The 15,068-nt window shown below is 43.6% G+C and overlaps 3 protein-coding genes across 4 annotated transcripts; 2 read left to right on the top strand and 1 right to left on the bottom strand.

Moving 5' to 3' along the window:
• On the top strand, positions 1-1,128 carry LOC127763733 (uncharacterized). Its single transcript, XM_052288523.1, has one exon. The coding sequence runs from the start codon at positions 185-187 to the stop codon at positions 572-574; it is 390 nt and encodes a 129-aa protein (XP_052144483.1). The 5' UTR covers positions 1-184; the 3' UTR covers positions 575-1,128.
• Positions 1,129-3,611: 2,483 nt separating this feature from the next.
• On the top strand, positions 3,612-4,328 carry LOC127764757 (60S ribosomal protein L27-3-like). Its single transcript, XM_052289672.1, has one exon. It carries the CDS (start codon positions 3,717-3,719, stop codon positions 4,128-4,130), a length of 414 nt encoding a protein of 137 aa, XP_052145632.1. The 5' UTR covers positions 3,612-3,716; the 3' UTR covers positions 4,131-4,328.
• A 3,121-nt stretch (positions 4,329-7,449) lies between these two features.
• On the bottom strand, positions 7,450-13,526 carry LOC127763110 (protein FAR1-RELATED SEQUENCE 5-like). 2 transcript variants are annotated; one of them, XM_052287724.1, is made up of 8 exons: positions 13,232-13,526; positions 12,999-13,103; positions 12,794-12,874; positions 12,608-12,658; positions 12,477-12,524; positions 11,670-12,374; positions 11,481-11,576; positions 7,450-11,397 (listed from the first exon to the last, which is right to left on the bottom strand). In XM_052287724.1, the coding sequence occupies exons 1-8, from the start codon at positions 13,262-13,264 to the stop codon at positions 9,121-9,123; spliced, it is 3,396 nt and encodes a 1,131-aa protein (XP_052143684.1). In that variant the 5' UTR covers positions 13,265-13,526; the 3' UTR covers positions 7,450-9,120. The 2 variants fall into 2 exon arrangements, with proteins under 2 accessions (XP_052143684.1, XP_052143683.1); XM_052287723.1 differs by having other exon boundaries at positions 7,451-11,397; positions 12,477-12,539.
• Between the last annotated feature and the right edge of the window lie 1,542 nt (positions 13,527-15,068).

Raw genomic sequence — 15,068 nt, 5'->3', positions numbered from 1 at the left:
ACCAGATCAGAGTAGAGCGCGGGAGCCGCTTGCGGTCTCTCGAATCTTCCAGCCACGCCCGCGCTCCCTCTCACTTCCCCGCCATTAAAAATCCCCAGCCCTCGCGCAAATCCCGCTCCAAAACCCTAGCCGCCACCCTCCCACTCACCCCCACCGCCGCCACCGCCGCCGCCAACCCCCAACCATGCAGCGCGCCGCCTCCCTCGCCCTCCGCCGCCTCGCCGCGGCCGCCCCACGCCCACCACCGGCGCATCTCGCCGTTGGGCCCGCCGCTCCCCGCCTGGCAGCGGCGGCGCCGCCATCCGCCGCCGTGGCGCGCTTCCTGCTCCAACCCGCGGGCGCGACCCCCGCGGCGCTGCACGCGCGGAGAGGGTACGCCGCCGCGGGGCGGAAGGCGAAGGCGGTGAGCGAGAGCGAGGACGAGGACGAGGACGAGGACGATGAGTTTGAGGCCATGGGAAGCGACGGGGAGTTCGACGACGACCTCGAAGACTTCGACGACGACGACGAGGTGTCCGGCTTCGAAGATGACGACGATGACTGCAAGCCCGCGAAGAAGCGTGGGAGGCACTGAATCGCTCACCTCGGCTCGGCTCATGTATTGTTTGTTTGGTTTCTCACCGATTTCTTTCTTTAGAATCGAAGAATGAATTCGAGATAGAGCGAAAGGAAAATTAAACAATAATTAGTAGTAATAACATGGGAGGTGATTGGGTTTATCATGTTTTGAAGCAGAGAATTGCTGTAATTTTTTTTTTGTTCCTTTGTCTGAAGGAGACCGAAGCTATCCGAGCATGTCAACTTCGTAATACATAAAAGGTTCAGTTTTGCACGGTTTCTGACAGATTTTGCTTGAATGTGTCGTGGTTTGTTAGCCTTGGTTTTTTAAACCTGTGTGATCTACTCTGCCAAACTTGAAAGGCGAGTAACAAATCAAAACTTCTGTAAAATTCACAGTTCACTCTCATAGTCTCATGCCATTAAAGATCCTCCATGTTCTTGTTCGTGCCACTAAGGCAGATGAAAAAAAAAGGGATTGCTATATGGCATTCGAATGAAATTTGGGGAAGAAATCTTACAGATTTTGGACCATTGGATCCATGCCAAGATTCATGCATCGGCTTCTCTCCTCCAACTCTGGTGGGCTCTCCTTCTTCTCCGGCGCTGGCAACACCCCAACTCCGGCGGGTTAGGGTTTGGGGTTGGGGTGAGGGTAGGAGGGGGGGTTGAGGGGGGTTGAGGGAGGGGGAAACGGGGGGTTTCCTTGGGGCTTAGAGGGATGGCCGTGGGCGGAGGACCGGAGGTGGGTGGTGGACTCCGGCAGGCGGCGAGGCGGCGGCGGCGCTGCCGAAGCCGTGGGGATGGAGGAGGGTAGTGGGTCGGCGTCGGCGACGGGGACAAACAAAGCATGAGATTAGGAGGTGGCGGCCGGTGGTGGCGGATCCGGTGGCGGGGAGTCGCCGGAGACAGGGAAGACGGTGGGACGGGGGCACCTCGAGGAGAGGAGGGAACGGGGAGAGGGGGGAAGGGGGAGGGGGCTTGCCGGCGCCGTTGACCCCTTCCGGCGAGGCGGCGCGGTGGGGCGGTGGCGGCGGAGGATCGTGCGAGGACGGAGGAGTGGTGGTGGTGTGCGATCTGAATCGGGAGGAGGAGGAGAGGAGTTAGGGTTAAAAGGATCTGCATAAATCTTGAAGCATATCCAATGGTTCAAAATTCGAATGATATGTGGTGGGATTTTCTGTCACAAGATGTATAGACCGCAAAGAAAAAAAAAACAAGAGAAGATGAGTCGCCTCTTCTCCAACAAGCGAAAACATCAAGGAAGTGCCAAAGCAGAGGAAAACCGGTAGAACGGATGTTTGACAACCCAACAAGTTGAAAACAGCAAAGCGAAGTGGAGCAACAAAGTCAAGGAGGTGGAAGAACAAGAACTCAAAATGCTACCAACAGTTCAGAGATTCCAAAGCTTGGAGCTGGCACTGAATTAGCTGACGAACCAACCATATGTTTGTGCATGTGTACTGAAACGAATATTTTTTTTACAGTGTCACTCCTTTTACAGTGGTATTTACATGTATGTGAGTACATAACAAACTTGTGATCTTTTCCAGCTCCTGTGAACTTGTGTTTTATTTCAACAAAAGAAGGGAAGTCCTATCAGAAACACTGCAAATATAGGCACAAATTTGAGCACATCCAAAGGGACAGGCAAGCAAAATAACAGCCTAGTTTGCTTCGCGTAGTTTGTTAATAGTAAACTGAACGCTCGATAAATACTTTTACCTTACCAAATTTTTTGGAGAACTAGTACATAAACATGATTCTGACATCAAACTAAAATTCAAACCAAAAATCGGTGGCACTGACTAGTTCAACCCAACACCACTGGACATCATTCAGAAGTTTTTTTTTTTTAACTAGGAGAGCCAAGCTCTCCCCATTTCTATTACCAGAAACGGAAGCTACAAAAAATTCAGAGGATTTAAAACAACATCGAAAACGACCTGACCAGGTGCCATCCAACCATAGTTGGGGGAGACTTCAGGCATATACGAAAACTATCTTACAACCAACTAATCAACTACTGCAAAGAGAAAAACAAACATAGACATCAATCCCAGAGTGATCCAAAGCAGATCACCACCCAGATCAGATCGAAAAGCAGAACTTCAGCTTAGCACACAACCACCCAAAGAAAAAAAAAAACCATCGAGCAGCTTCATGCCTTCATCCCCTACCCTTCTCGCAATCACATCATCTTGGGACTCCAGCAACTTAAATTCATCTGCCATTCAGAAAACAAATACTCCTAGTACTTATCTAAACATGCCATGCTAATTTCAAATAGGAAATTGCTATGCATATGACCCAACTATCCGACTAAATTTGATCAACGGCTGTAAAAGGTTGCAGTGCATATGAACATGCTCTCCTTTGATTAATCTATCGTTGCATATCTCTAGTTATATATATATGAGTTGTACAACTGAGGCCACATTCGTTTCCTCTACAAAGACTAGATGAAGTTTTGGATTTTCGTGGTACGCATTTCAAACTGCTAAACGGTGCGTTTCGTGCGAAAACTTTCTATATGAAAGTTGTTATAAAATATCAGATTAATCCATTTTTCAAGTTTGTAGTAATTAAAACTCAATTAAACACACATTATTACCACCTCGTTTTGCGTAAAACACTTAATCTTCAACTTCATTTTTAGAAGATTCAATCACCACCTGAGTCGTATATATAGCAGTACTCTTTCAAATAATCTGTACATAACCACTGCTGCTTTGCTAACAGGCGCCGAAAGGCCGTCCGTCCGACAAGTGGGCCAGACCGATAGGTCGGCCTATATGGGTCTTATTGGGCCTATTTCTCCGCCCAAAGCCCATCTCAGCGCACCCGCTCAACCTTCCCCATTTTACCCCCTCCACTCGCCCTTCCATCTCCCACTGCCACCTCGGCCCCACCACCAACTTACCCAGGAAACACCCGTCCGATTCACATCCAACGATCCGCAACCCAGGGGCAAATCCGCCATTCGTTCCCCACCTCAAACCCTAGCCTCGCCGCATCCCGACTATAAAACCCTCCCCTCTCCGCGAACCCTAACCCCATCCGGCGGCGGCGCAGCAGCAGCAGAGGTGAGCTCGGCGGCGGCGGCGGCGACCAACCACACCGGCGAAGGAGAAGGAGATCCGTACCAAGCCGCCGCGATGGTGAAGTTCCTGAAGCCGGGGAAGGCGGTGATCCTGCTGCAGGGGCGGTACGCGGGGCGGAAGGCGGTGATCGTGCGCGTGTTCGAGGAGGGCACCCGTGACCGCCCCTACGGCCACTGCCTCGTCGCCGGCCTCGCCAAGTACCCGAAGAAGGTGATCCGCAAGGACTCGGCGAAGAAGACGGCGAAGAAGTCGAGGGTCAAGTGCTTCCTCAAGCTCGTCAACTTCACCCACATCATGCCCACCCGCTACACCCTCGACGTCGACTTCAAGGACGTGGCCTCCGGGGGACCCGACGCCCTCGCCACCCGCGACAAAAAGGTGGCCGCCTGCAAGGCCGCCAAGGCTCGCCTCGAGGAGAGGTTCAAGACCGGCAAGAACAGGTGGTTCTTCACCAAGCTCCGCTTCTAGGCGCGCCTTCTTGTTCTTGCTATCATCCGTTAATCTATCTCTGCTTTTTTTGGTATCTGTGTCCATGAAGACTTGGTTGTTAGTATTGAGTTTAAAATTAAGACATGATGATGCTCATGTGTTATGAAGTCATGCCAAGGATAGATCTGGTTGAAGTTTTGTTTGGGAATTACACTGCTTCAGATGCGATTTGTTTTCCATGTTCCTCCATTTCCAGCGGTGATTCATTGCGATGTGCCCAACAGTGTTTTGCGGACATGATTTGCAACTTAATTAGGTCTACTAACTCGCATGGCTATCAAAATTTAGCAACTGTAATCTTAGGCAATTCTTTGGTAATGGTAGTGCAATTTGTTGCGGAGTACTTGCGATAGGTTGCCTGATTAGTGTTTAGGTATCGATTTGTTTGTTTCATGGTGTGCAAGGTGATTGGTAGCACTTGGTTTCTTTGGTTGGATGGATTACATGGTTGGCTATGCACTGTTATGTATGTTAGTTGTTTATGTTATGCTTCAAGTATTAAGGTTCAATTGGCTAGCTGCTTATTTGTTTGCATTGTTGGATTTGAATCCGAATGCAAAGTAATGAAATAGGACGTCTATAAGTAACTTATTTCATTCTTTTAGTTGTTGCAATCAGTGGCTGCACTATGATCCTTGTAGAAATCTTAGATAGATTAAAAAAAGTGTAATTGTCCTATCCTACTTCAGTGTTGAGCTTAGACAGTTTAGTGGTAGGTCTGGATGTTTTGCATCAAGTATTGTGGGATTGTGGTTTGGCTGTTTATGTTTTTTTAGACTACAGTTGTTCTGGCTAACAATGCTTTGTGACAAGTCTGCGCCTAAATTTGTACAATCTGATTGAGTTATATCATGGGGATAATGGCATGGTTGATGATTCTATTTTGATTTTGGTGACAGTACATTGGTAAATGTTAGGTGATGTTCCAATGGACAGTTTCAGTATTTTGCTTGTATGCGGTTATGAGTGATTATAATTTTTACATAGATGCTCATTGCTTTCTGTTGTGTAAGCTAGAGAAGATGCTTTGGGAAAGTTATTTATATCACCTAACGTTCAGCTTGCCTTTTTGAAAATGTTCAATTTTGAACAAAGATGCCTCGATTTGTTCAGAATGTCATATACCTAGAAAATTTAATTGATTCCATGAGTTCTGATGGGATCATTTCTTCTCCTCACGGTACCACATCACGCTATGATATTGGCACTCAGTCATGTCGTGGTATTGCGTTTCTTCTTTTCTTGCATCGCATAAAATCTTCGGGGTCTGATAGAACTGATGCCAATAGGGTATTGTTATCTTGATGAGATGAGAGTAACTGTTTGCCCGGATTTCGATCCTTCTTTTCCTGTTTATGTATTGCCTGATGCTGTTGTGTTATTTTGTTTTGCTTTGTGTTGTACTAGTTGTGTTTCGGTATGTGTAGAGCTGTCTTTTAGAATTGTTTCCCATAACGCCGATTCTCAACTATCACTCTATCAGCTCGATGAATGCTTTGCATGATGGGACACCAGCCCTGTGAAGCATCCTTCGTACATCATTTGTGCAATGCGCTTTGTTCATCTGAGCTCCAAACTTCGGAGCGGATCCTTCCTATCTCAAGGATTCTTGAAGACGAATCATCTAAATAACCAACTTGCGTGTTGCAAGGCAGCGGTGGCACTCACTCCCTTGCATCCGACCGTTCAATGGCCTTAATCTAATGGGTTTCTCCCCCTACCTTTTTCAACTCACTTCGCTCGTGTTGTGCACGTTTTTTAAATTGATAAACGGTGCGTCTTTTGCAAAAGAAGCGTTACTCCGTTTTAGTGCGTGGAAGGTGAGGTTAGCCTAAATGTCGGTATGCCTTATTCTCACCTTGTTGTGGACCAAGCTAAGGCTTGTTTAGGGAGTTTCTATCCATTCAAAATGTAAGACTGTCACTCTATTATGAGATTTTGTAGTTGATTATGAGATTTTGTAGCTGTAGAATCTAGAAAATGAACTATAGCTAAAAGCTGGGTTAGCAGCTTCTCTAGATTCTCTGAAGTTGATTACCGATTCTCCCCAAACTGAGCTTGCAGGCGGCCGGGGTGATGGCATGTACTCACCCTTGCTTCAACCCCTTTTTTCAGAGTCTATTTAGAGTTTTTGCCAAAGTTGGGAGTTCAATCACATAAGTTAGTTCCCTTTAAACATAGTCTTCAAGTCTAGTATAGTTAGACGGTTTAATTCTATAGTAAAACGATAGAGTTGGGTTATCGTATAGCTTCTGCTGTAATAGTTAGCCACAAACTTGTAAATGTCCTATTATTTTATATATAAAGATATCTCCTTTGGAGCCTTGACCAAATGTATGCAATGAAGATCCAGATTGTTGAACCTGTATCAACCTACTGATCCAGGGCTTGATACAGTTAAATATGTCGGTTTCTGAATCGTTAGTTTTGGGATCCGACAGCGCTGGTATCAGTAGAGGCAAGAAGCCATCCTATATTGCATACTGCTATCACGCAGTTGAATGAGTTGATTTTAGTGATATTGAGTTCAAAAGAGGAACTCTTTTCGCCACTTGTTGTGGTCCTTTCATAGATCTAGCTTCTTGGTCCTTTCTGAACTCCACTTGAGAGAAGGGGATTGAGAGTTTACACGAGAGAATTGATGATGAGATTAAGATGAGAATTTGATTTTTAATCCCAATATTTTGTTTGGTAGAGGCGATGAAAATTGATACGGAGTTTAGTTGGAGATTAGATCATTAATAAAAACGGATGGATGAGATTTGCTTAGACAAAGTAAAGGAGAAATTCCCTCCTAATTACCTGCCCCTACCCAGGTATTGAAAAGGAGAGAGTTCCTTCCTCAATTCCCCATCCCCATCCCACCAAAACTCCCATGTCCCCCAACCAAATAAAACACTTAATAGCCTCATCCTTCTAAACTCTCAATCCCTCCTAAAAACTTCCTCCAACCAAACATGCCGTTGAGTCTTAGAATCCAACATCTAACTCTGACCGTTCTCTCTGATTGAACAGGTTCTTGTTCTCATGTCCTTGCGAGTCCCATGAGTTGCCACATGGTTTAGGCCGCGTGAGATCAGTACTACTAATGAAATGGAGTTCCCTACCCAGTTAGTTCCTACTTGAATTTGTTGACCAATTAGTATTGTTTTCTATTTACTGCATGCCCTCGTGACAAATTAATTTGTGTATCACTTCGGGTTAGCTTCGTGTGCAACACTGAGCTTTCTTTTGGCAATTCTAGGACCTCTAGTTTTGGTTTTGTGATAATATGAAATCTAGGACGTGACTGATCAGTAATCCATCTCGAATGAGAGAATGGAATCTGTAAAAATATTTGAGCACTTCAAACAATACTCTTCTACCTTCATTTATTTTATCAGCAACGTGGGCTCCACGTACGCGCTTAATAGTAGCCTATCTTGGACATAATTTCGTATCCTCTCTCCATTGGTCTATTTATTCCGAGTCGACCAAAAAAAAAAAAGGTGATAAATAATCTAAGGTCTACGCCTCTTCATCCAATTTTAATCTTAAACAAGACAAAGGGAACATTTAACGCCAAGAGGATCCATCAGTATTATGACTTGTGAGGGAAAAAAATGCATACTTTGCGTGGAAAAAATATGCAATGTGAACAAGCATATCATCCCTGAAATTCACCGTTAATATTCTTCCTCATTCATAATAAATATCGTCAAATAAAAAGGTACAAAGATTTACAAGTAATTTTCTTGTCAACCTGGCAATTCGACACACGCCTATTTACAATGACAGTCACTTGTTCCATACGTATTCAGCGTGGAATGTGGATTGCTTTGATGTTGCAGGAAAAGATTTGCCCTTATATCAAAATAGGGAAAATTGGAACCATGCCATTATAATTTTGTAAAATTTGAGATATGCCATCCTGACCTACATGTCATTGACTCACGTGGGTCCTACATGTTATTGAGATACTGATGGCATATCTCAAACTTTGCAAAATTATAATGGCATGGTTCCAATTTACCTATAAAAATAATAATTCCTCAAACTAGACTTGCAAATTTGGTGCAACAACAAAGAACAGCCCGGGTTAATAAAACTGAGAAAATGATTCGGATTGAGAATTTTTGGAAGCTAAAATTTGAGATTACTTTCAAACTATTAAAGGAAGGGACTCGAAAGCTTATTTATCATTAGAAATTGCATCAACAAAAATACGGTAGTAAGCAGAGGATTTGAAAGCTAACAAACCAAGTTTGCATCAACTTATAATTAAGAAGCAAATCAACGGATAGCTTGTTACTGAAAAAGTAAGACCTATAATTCTTCAATATGCAGAAAGATGAATCGTTTACAGCAAGTTTAAGCTAGTCTACATGACGCCCGCGGGGGGCATGGCACAAAATGGCAAAAAAAACTTGAATCGCATTATCTTTTCAAAACAGAAGATGACTTTTTTTTGAGAAAAGACGAGAACAATTTAATGATATGAAATTTTACATGCTAACACAAACAGAACAATATACATCTCCCTATTTACCCATAAACAGTATAAGAAACAAAGATCATACAATCAAGACCAAAGCGCACGGAACATACTACATCAAAACCTATGAAACATATTACAGGCGATTCAACGAAATGGCATTGCAACAAATACACACTAAATCATTTTGAAACAAACAAAGGCAGACAAAAAAAGAAGGCATACCTGCAAAATTGGCGAACACAGATGTCAATTAACTATCAGCTTCCCATACTGCCGCGAACCAAGATGCATGTTTAGACAGGAGAGCTAATAGATACAATGCATCTTAACACGTCTTCCTGCTCTCGACCAACACTTTCCTAACAGACAAGTTTACCACAACTAACTTCGGCTAAACTTACTATACTAACCATTCTACTTCCTGGACAAAATAGTCTCCTCCAGAAGACCAGAACCCGCACAAAGAGATCAATTGGCTCACTCCCGTATGCTCTACTGACCCACTGCACATTTTGGACCAAGCATCACTGTGCTGTAACCTGTGTGCTGTTGCTCTTGCTCTGCATTGCTACTGCTCCCACGATGCTCCTGTTGCAAGGCCCCTTGTTCACGACATGGGTTATCATTCTGTGCATTTTCTCTGCTCTCCGTTATCAACTTCTCTTGAATCTTGTCTAGTTCCTGCATGAATATGCTGCATTTTGCTTCATCATGGCAAATTTTCTGGCAAATTTCAGCCGCTTTACTCATTAGCATTGCATATCTCAATGTATTTTCTGAATCCTTTATACCATGCTTGTCAAATAATTTTTCCTTGTTCTGTTTTAGCTGCTCCTCTCTGAATTTTTTAGTCCATCTGGGCATTATGTACTGTTCTGGTATTTCATTGATTCCAAACTGAGTGAAAAGTCTGAATATGTGGCAACAAGGTATTCCATCCCTTGTAAATTTTGCACATTGGCACTTGAATGCATTGATGCCAGGTTCAGCAAGCACTTCAAAATAATTTCTATCAAACTCTGGGTTCTCATAGTTGAAGACCTTTTCAAGTCTGTACACTGTCCCTATTTGTATCTCCTGCACGTTGAATGCAGTAGAATGTAGTAGTTCTTTCTGTACTTTCAGAAATATTTCCCTTGTGTAAATATGTGCTGCATGTTGTTCTATTGGTTGCATTGAGATGTATTTAAGGTCAGCTCCTGACTGAAATCTATCTTCTTCATGAACTTTTGCTATATTCTCTTGTATCTCCTTAAATTGCCCAATGAACTTATCTATTGTGTCCTTTGGAAGCATATTACCTTTAAATAATGAGTTTATTCCCTCGTTGGAACCAACTGAGTCAATAAATGGGTAGAGATCTTCTCTAAAATAGACAGGTGCCCAACTTTTTCTTGTTTGCCACATGAGTTGCAGGTGTTGGTTTTCACTTGCATTGTATCTCTCAATAAGCTCAACCCATCCTTCTTCAAATTCTGTTTCTACCAGCGAGTTGCCTACCAAGTTATGTAGATCTGTATTTATGTTACCTCTTGCTGTCATGAAGTCTCCAAGCTTTTCCTGAGCTTTGCTCATAACATGCCGCTTGCAAAACCTAAGCCTTACATGCGGCATGAGTTCTGCAAATGCCTTCTCCATTGATGTGTCCTGGTTTGTTATGACCGCTCTTGGCATTTTTCCTCCCATCACTTGCAAAAATGTACGCAACATCCATTCGAAGGTTTCTACTTTCTCATCTTTTAACAAAGCACATCCTAACAGGAAGGGTGTCGCGTGGCTATTTATTCCAATAATAGGCACAAAAGGCATGTTATACATATCAGTGCTATAGGCAGCATCAAACATAATGAGATCTCCGAAAATATCATACTCGATCCTCAATCTTGCATCAGTCCAGAAGATGCTTGTAACTGTGTTGTCCTCATCTTTTTGCATTACGTACAGAAATTCTGGGTTTTGAATCTGCAATTCTGTGAAGTGCTTCAATGCGCTTTCAACATCTGAGTTTGCTTTTCTATGTTCTGTCTGTGCTATGTTGTGCTCATCTTTATTTTCAAATGGTATGTCTCCGAAACAAACTCTTAGTTTCCTGAAAATCTTCATAATTTTCTTAGGAGGTACCCTATTTTGTTGCAGAACTCTTAAAAATGACTTCTCTCCAGTTGACATTTGTTTGTGGTCTATTATGAATCTTGCAAGCAAAGGGCTTGGGCATAACGGATGATTGTGCTCATGGCGAACTGCTGTGAACTCCCATTCTCCCTTATCGAGTTTCACTATCACCCTTGCCTTGCATTGTGTCTTCTCTACAAGATTGCTTCTCCTCTTCTTCATTGGGTTTTCAGATGACTTCGTTAACTTCATTTTGCCACTCTTGTTGCATTCTAAGTGAAACTTCTTTCTCTTGTAGTTGGTTCCCCTCTTTCCTACAAAACCAGTAAGGAGAGCATGTGCGTAATAGAATCTTTGTGCGGCTTGAAGGGATGGAAATTTCATTCCGGGTTCTGGTGGTCTTGAATTCTTCAGTTCGTCGAAACTAGGATAGAAGTACTTCCCAAGCTCCTTATCCGACTCATCACCTGAGCTGCTGTCTGAATTGCTTTCACTGCTTGTATCCTCGCTTGGCGCTTCACTGCTTTCCACATTATCATGTGATCTGTTATGCTCTTCAGTATGCTGAAGTGAATGGTCTATCGAGCTTGTTTGGTCCCCCAATTTATCTACAATTGGTCGTTCTGTATTTTTGTCTATGCCATTTGAAGATTGCTCCTGCATGCAAGAGAATAACTTACGTTAAGCTACTATTTGATACCTTATTATTGGTACTCTTGTTAGATTTCACCTTTTCATACCTGATAATCACCAGCTCGCTGTAGTTTGTCAACAGGTTCCTTCTCTACAGTAGATATACTAATCTCTGCATGTCTAGGCATCCTTTTGTTGTTTACCTGAGGTACCAGGATAACAGATCATTAAAAAATCACTTCCATCACATGTATACAAAACAAAAATATCTGGGGAACCTTTGTTAGCAAGCTTACTTCATTTGAATCAGCTGAAATAAGAGGTTGCGACAACCGTTCCTCAAGATTATCTGCCTGTGTCAGTTGGTCACTATTTCTCTGAACATCCAGCTGTTTCTGGCTTGGAGGATTTCGCCTGCGTTTGCGCTTTGAGAATCTAAGCGAATAGCTAGGACACAATGGATGGTTGTGTTCATTCCGGACTGCTGCATACTCCCATTGTCCCTTATTGAGCTTCACTACCACCTTTGCCTGGCATTGAGTCCTCTCTATAATATTTTTCTTCCTCTTCCTCTGTGGGTTCGGAGTTAGCTTTGATGTGCCAGTCTTGTGGCACTCTATGGTAAACTTTTTTCTCCTGTAGTTCGTCCCCCGCTTTGCAACAAAGCCAGTTTTAAGAGCATGTGTCTCATAGAATCTCTGTGCATCTTCAAGTGTTGCAAATTTCATTCCAAGTTCTGGTGGTCTTGCATTATCCAATTCCATTAAACTAGGACTATAGTGTGCTCCAAGCCCTTTATCTGATTCATTTCCTAGGCTTCTGTCAGAATCGCCATCACTGTTTCTATCATCGCTTGACACTTCATTGCTTTCCATATTATCATGTGATTGGTTTTGTCCATCAGTATGCTGCAGTGATTGGTCCATTGAGTTGGTTTGTCTCCCTAATTGATCCACGTATAGTTGTTCTGCAGTTTTGTCTATGCCATTTGAAGATAGCAGCTGCACGCATGCAATTGAATATTTCTTGTTAAGGTAGCTATTCACTGCCATATTCAAATGTCCATATTAATCCTCTCCATAAGCATTGTCTGGTTTTCATACCTGATAGCCATCACCAGCGAGCTGCAGTCTTCCTTCTGTTATCACTTGCTTCTCAACAGGTTTCTGCATTTCGTTTCGCAGTTAATGCCAGGCACAAAGTGATTCTAAAAAGTCAAAGTGATTCTAAATACCTTGATCAACTCGACTGGAGTTATCACCGTTTGCCTATCATTGTTACTGGCCTGTAATACATGTATGTGAGACAAAGCAATTAGCCAAGTCTTTGTTACTACCTATAGCTGCATTTTGCCAAATTTATGTATGTCATTGTCCGATGGATGAACGCGGTAGGTAAACAGATAATGTTCAAGTTAAACCTTTTCGCCGCGCAGCTCTGGTTGGCACCAGGCTTGTACAGGAGAAATTTCATTCCCCAGATTGTTTACACGAGCAAAAACCTGGAGAACAGATCTCTTAAAAAGGTCAATTTCACCGAAAGCACTTAACCGATTCCAATTCTCTGCAAAAGATGCAATGGCGAGGGTACATACATTGGCTATATATATGTGATAGCGATCTCACCTGTTCGGAATCAACTGGAAGGATGTGCATCAGCACGTCCTCCATGGGAGGAGGGCCGGCCCGTGCCAGCAGCTCATCATCTCCACCATGAACAAGTGCCTGTTTCTGGATTGGATTTGGGAGGAGACGAAATCAATCAAAAACCCCCCTCACAGCACAGCATCTACTACCTCGCACGGGAAGTTGCGGAGAACAGAGTGGAAATCGCGAGTTGCGCGCGTCTTCGACCGTACCTCATACATGTCGGGAGGAGAAGAAGGCATCATCAGTCCATAGCCCGCACGGCGTTCGTTCGTGGACTCCCCACCTCCCGCCGCCGCCGCCGCCGCCGCCGCCGCCGGTGACGGAGATTGCGCCGCCGCGTGAGGAGGCAGCAGCGGGTAGGGAGGGCGGAGATGAATCGATTCCCTTCCCGGAGAAGGGCGGAGGAGAGGGCTAGGGTTCGCGGTTCCCGGCGGCGAGGATGCTAGGGCATCGAGAAGGGAACAGCGGCCGCGGCTGCCGGGGGGACAGGAGAGTTTTTTCTTTTTTCTTTTTTCCTTTTTCTTCTTTTGTTTTTTTCGTGAGAAACAAGCCCATACATCTGGCTTGGTCGGTGGATGGGCCAGGCCGCTTGTGCTTCGTGGGCCGTTGCCATCTGCGGCCGGAATAAGTCCACTTGCCTTCCCTCAACTTTACGTCGAGTCCGCATGCGAGATTGCTATTGGGCGATCAGTCGCGCGCCTCCCTCCCCGCGCGACTGGACACGTGTCGCGCGCGGAGAGGGGGCGGCGACGTGCCGCGAGCGAGTTTTTCGTTTTTTCCTTTTTTTTCGTTTCTGTTTGTTTTGTTTTTTTCTCCGGTTTTTATTTTTCTGTTTGGATTTTTTTCTCTGGTTTTCTTCTGGTCGGTTTGTTTTTTCCCAGTTTATCTTCTTTTGGTTTTTTCTTTTTTTTAAGATGTATAAATATAAAGTTTGTATTCGTATATATACCAAGTTTGTATTCGTACGTATAGAACTTTCTATACGCGCATACAAACTTTCTATACGCCTATACAAACTTTCTATACGCGCATATAAACTTTTTATACGCGCATATAAACTTTCTATAGGTGTATACAAACTTTCTATAGGCGTATACAAACTTTCTATATATGTATAAAACTTTTTATACATGTATACAAAGTTTATATACGCGTATACAAACTTTGTGTATGTGTGTATATATTCTTTATGCATTAAAATATATTCGTAAATATATATATATATATACATATGTATATATACTTATACTTATATATACATATATATATATATAGTATATACATACGTATATACATAAGACGTATATACATAAGATGTATACAGTAGCTAGGAGAGACAGGGCGCGCGGGGGGGGGGGGGGGGGGGGGGGGTTGACTGACCGCGCGCGCGGCTGATCGCGTATCAGCACCCCCCGTCTGCATGGCGTTCTTAATCCCCGTTACCAGACATGTCAACTCCTTAAGTGTTCACCATACTTAATAGTTTAAACCATATTTTCTCCGGTTTTCGCTGACGGCGGGTCTATTTCGGCCTGTTAGGAATGATGATGGCCAACCTTGGGCCAGGTTGGACGGCCGTGATCGCTTCAAGATCCGTGCAGGTTGTTGCTCGTATTAAAAATCCAGCTCTTTTTTTTTAAAAAAAAAGAATTCAGGAACAACTTTGGTTATTCAGAAACAGAGTACATGATGGATGATATAGATTGCAGTAGAGAAATAATATCTAAGATTTCTTGCATGACAACTTCTATTAGGATAAGTGATGTGAGATATGTTGTGTCAATCATGAAGAGGTATGGGCGGCTGATAAGATTTTACTTAACTAGCTTGTCTGCCACCCTATTGATCTCCCTTGGAATCCACATGACCTCCATGGAACCTTCTAGAATATTTATTTGACTCCAATGGCCTGGATCCTCATCAAATGGGCCTGTTTAGTTCGCTAAAAGAGAATTTTTAGGTGTCACATCAGACGTTTGACCAGATGTTGGAAGAGATTTTCGGACATGAATGAAAAAACTAATTTCATAACTCGCCTAGAAACCG

The sequence above is a fragment of the Oryza glaberrima genome, chromosome 2, assembly GCF_000147395.1.
Source record: "Oryza glaberrima chromosome 2, OglaRS2, whole genome shotgun sequence".
NCBI lineage: Eukaryota > Viridiplantae > Streptophyta > Magnoliopsida > Poales > Poaceae > Oryza > Oryza glaberrima.
Note: the sequence above shows the minus strand (reverse complement) of the source record. Positions and strands in the feature narration are given on the sequence as shown.

Excerpts from the sequence above, each read along its gene's own strand:
- LOC127763733 (XM_052288523.1), top strand. The coding sequence starts at position 185 with ATGCAGCGCGCCGCCTCCCTCGCCCTCCGCCGCCTCGCCGCGGCCGCC.
- LOC127763110 (XM_052287723.1), bottom strand. The coding sequence starts at position 13,264 with ATGATGCCTTCTTCTCCTCCCGACATGTATGAG. Across the intron at positions 12,875-12,998 it reads TTCCAGTTGATTCCGAACAG|GTTTTTGCTCGTGTAAACAA; the intron begins GTGAGATCGCTA and ends TCTGTTCTCCAG. Across the intron at positions 11,398-11,480 it reads AGCGAGCTGGTGATTATCAG|GAGCAATCTTCAAATGGCAT; the intron begins GTATGAAAAGGT and ends TCTTGCATGCAG.
- LOC127764757 (XM_052289672.1), top strand. The coding sequence starts at position 3,717 with ATGGTGAAGTTCCTGAAGCCGGGGAAGGCGGTGATCCTGCTGCAGGGG.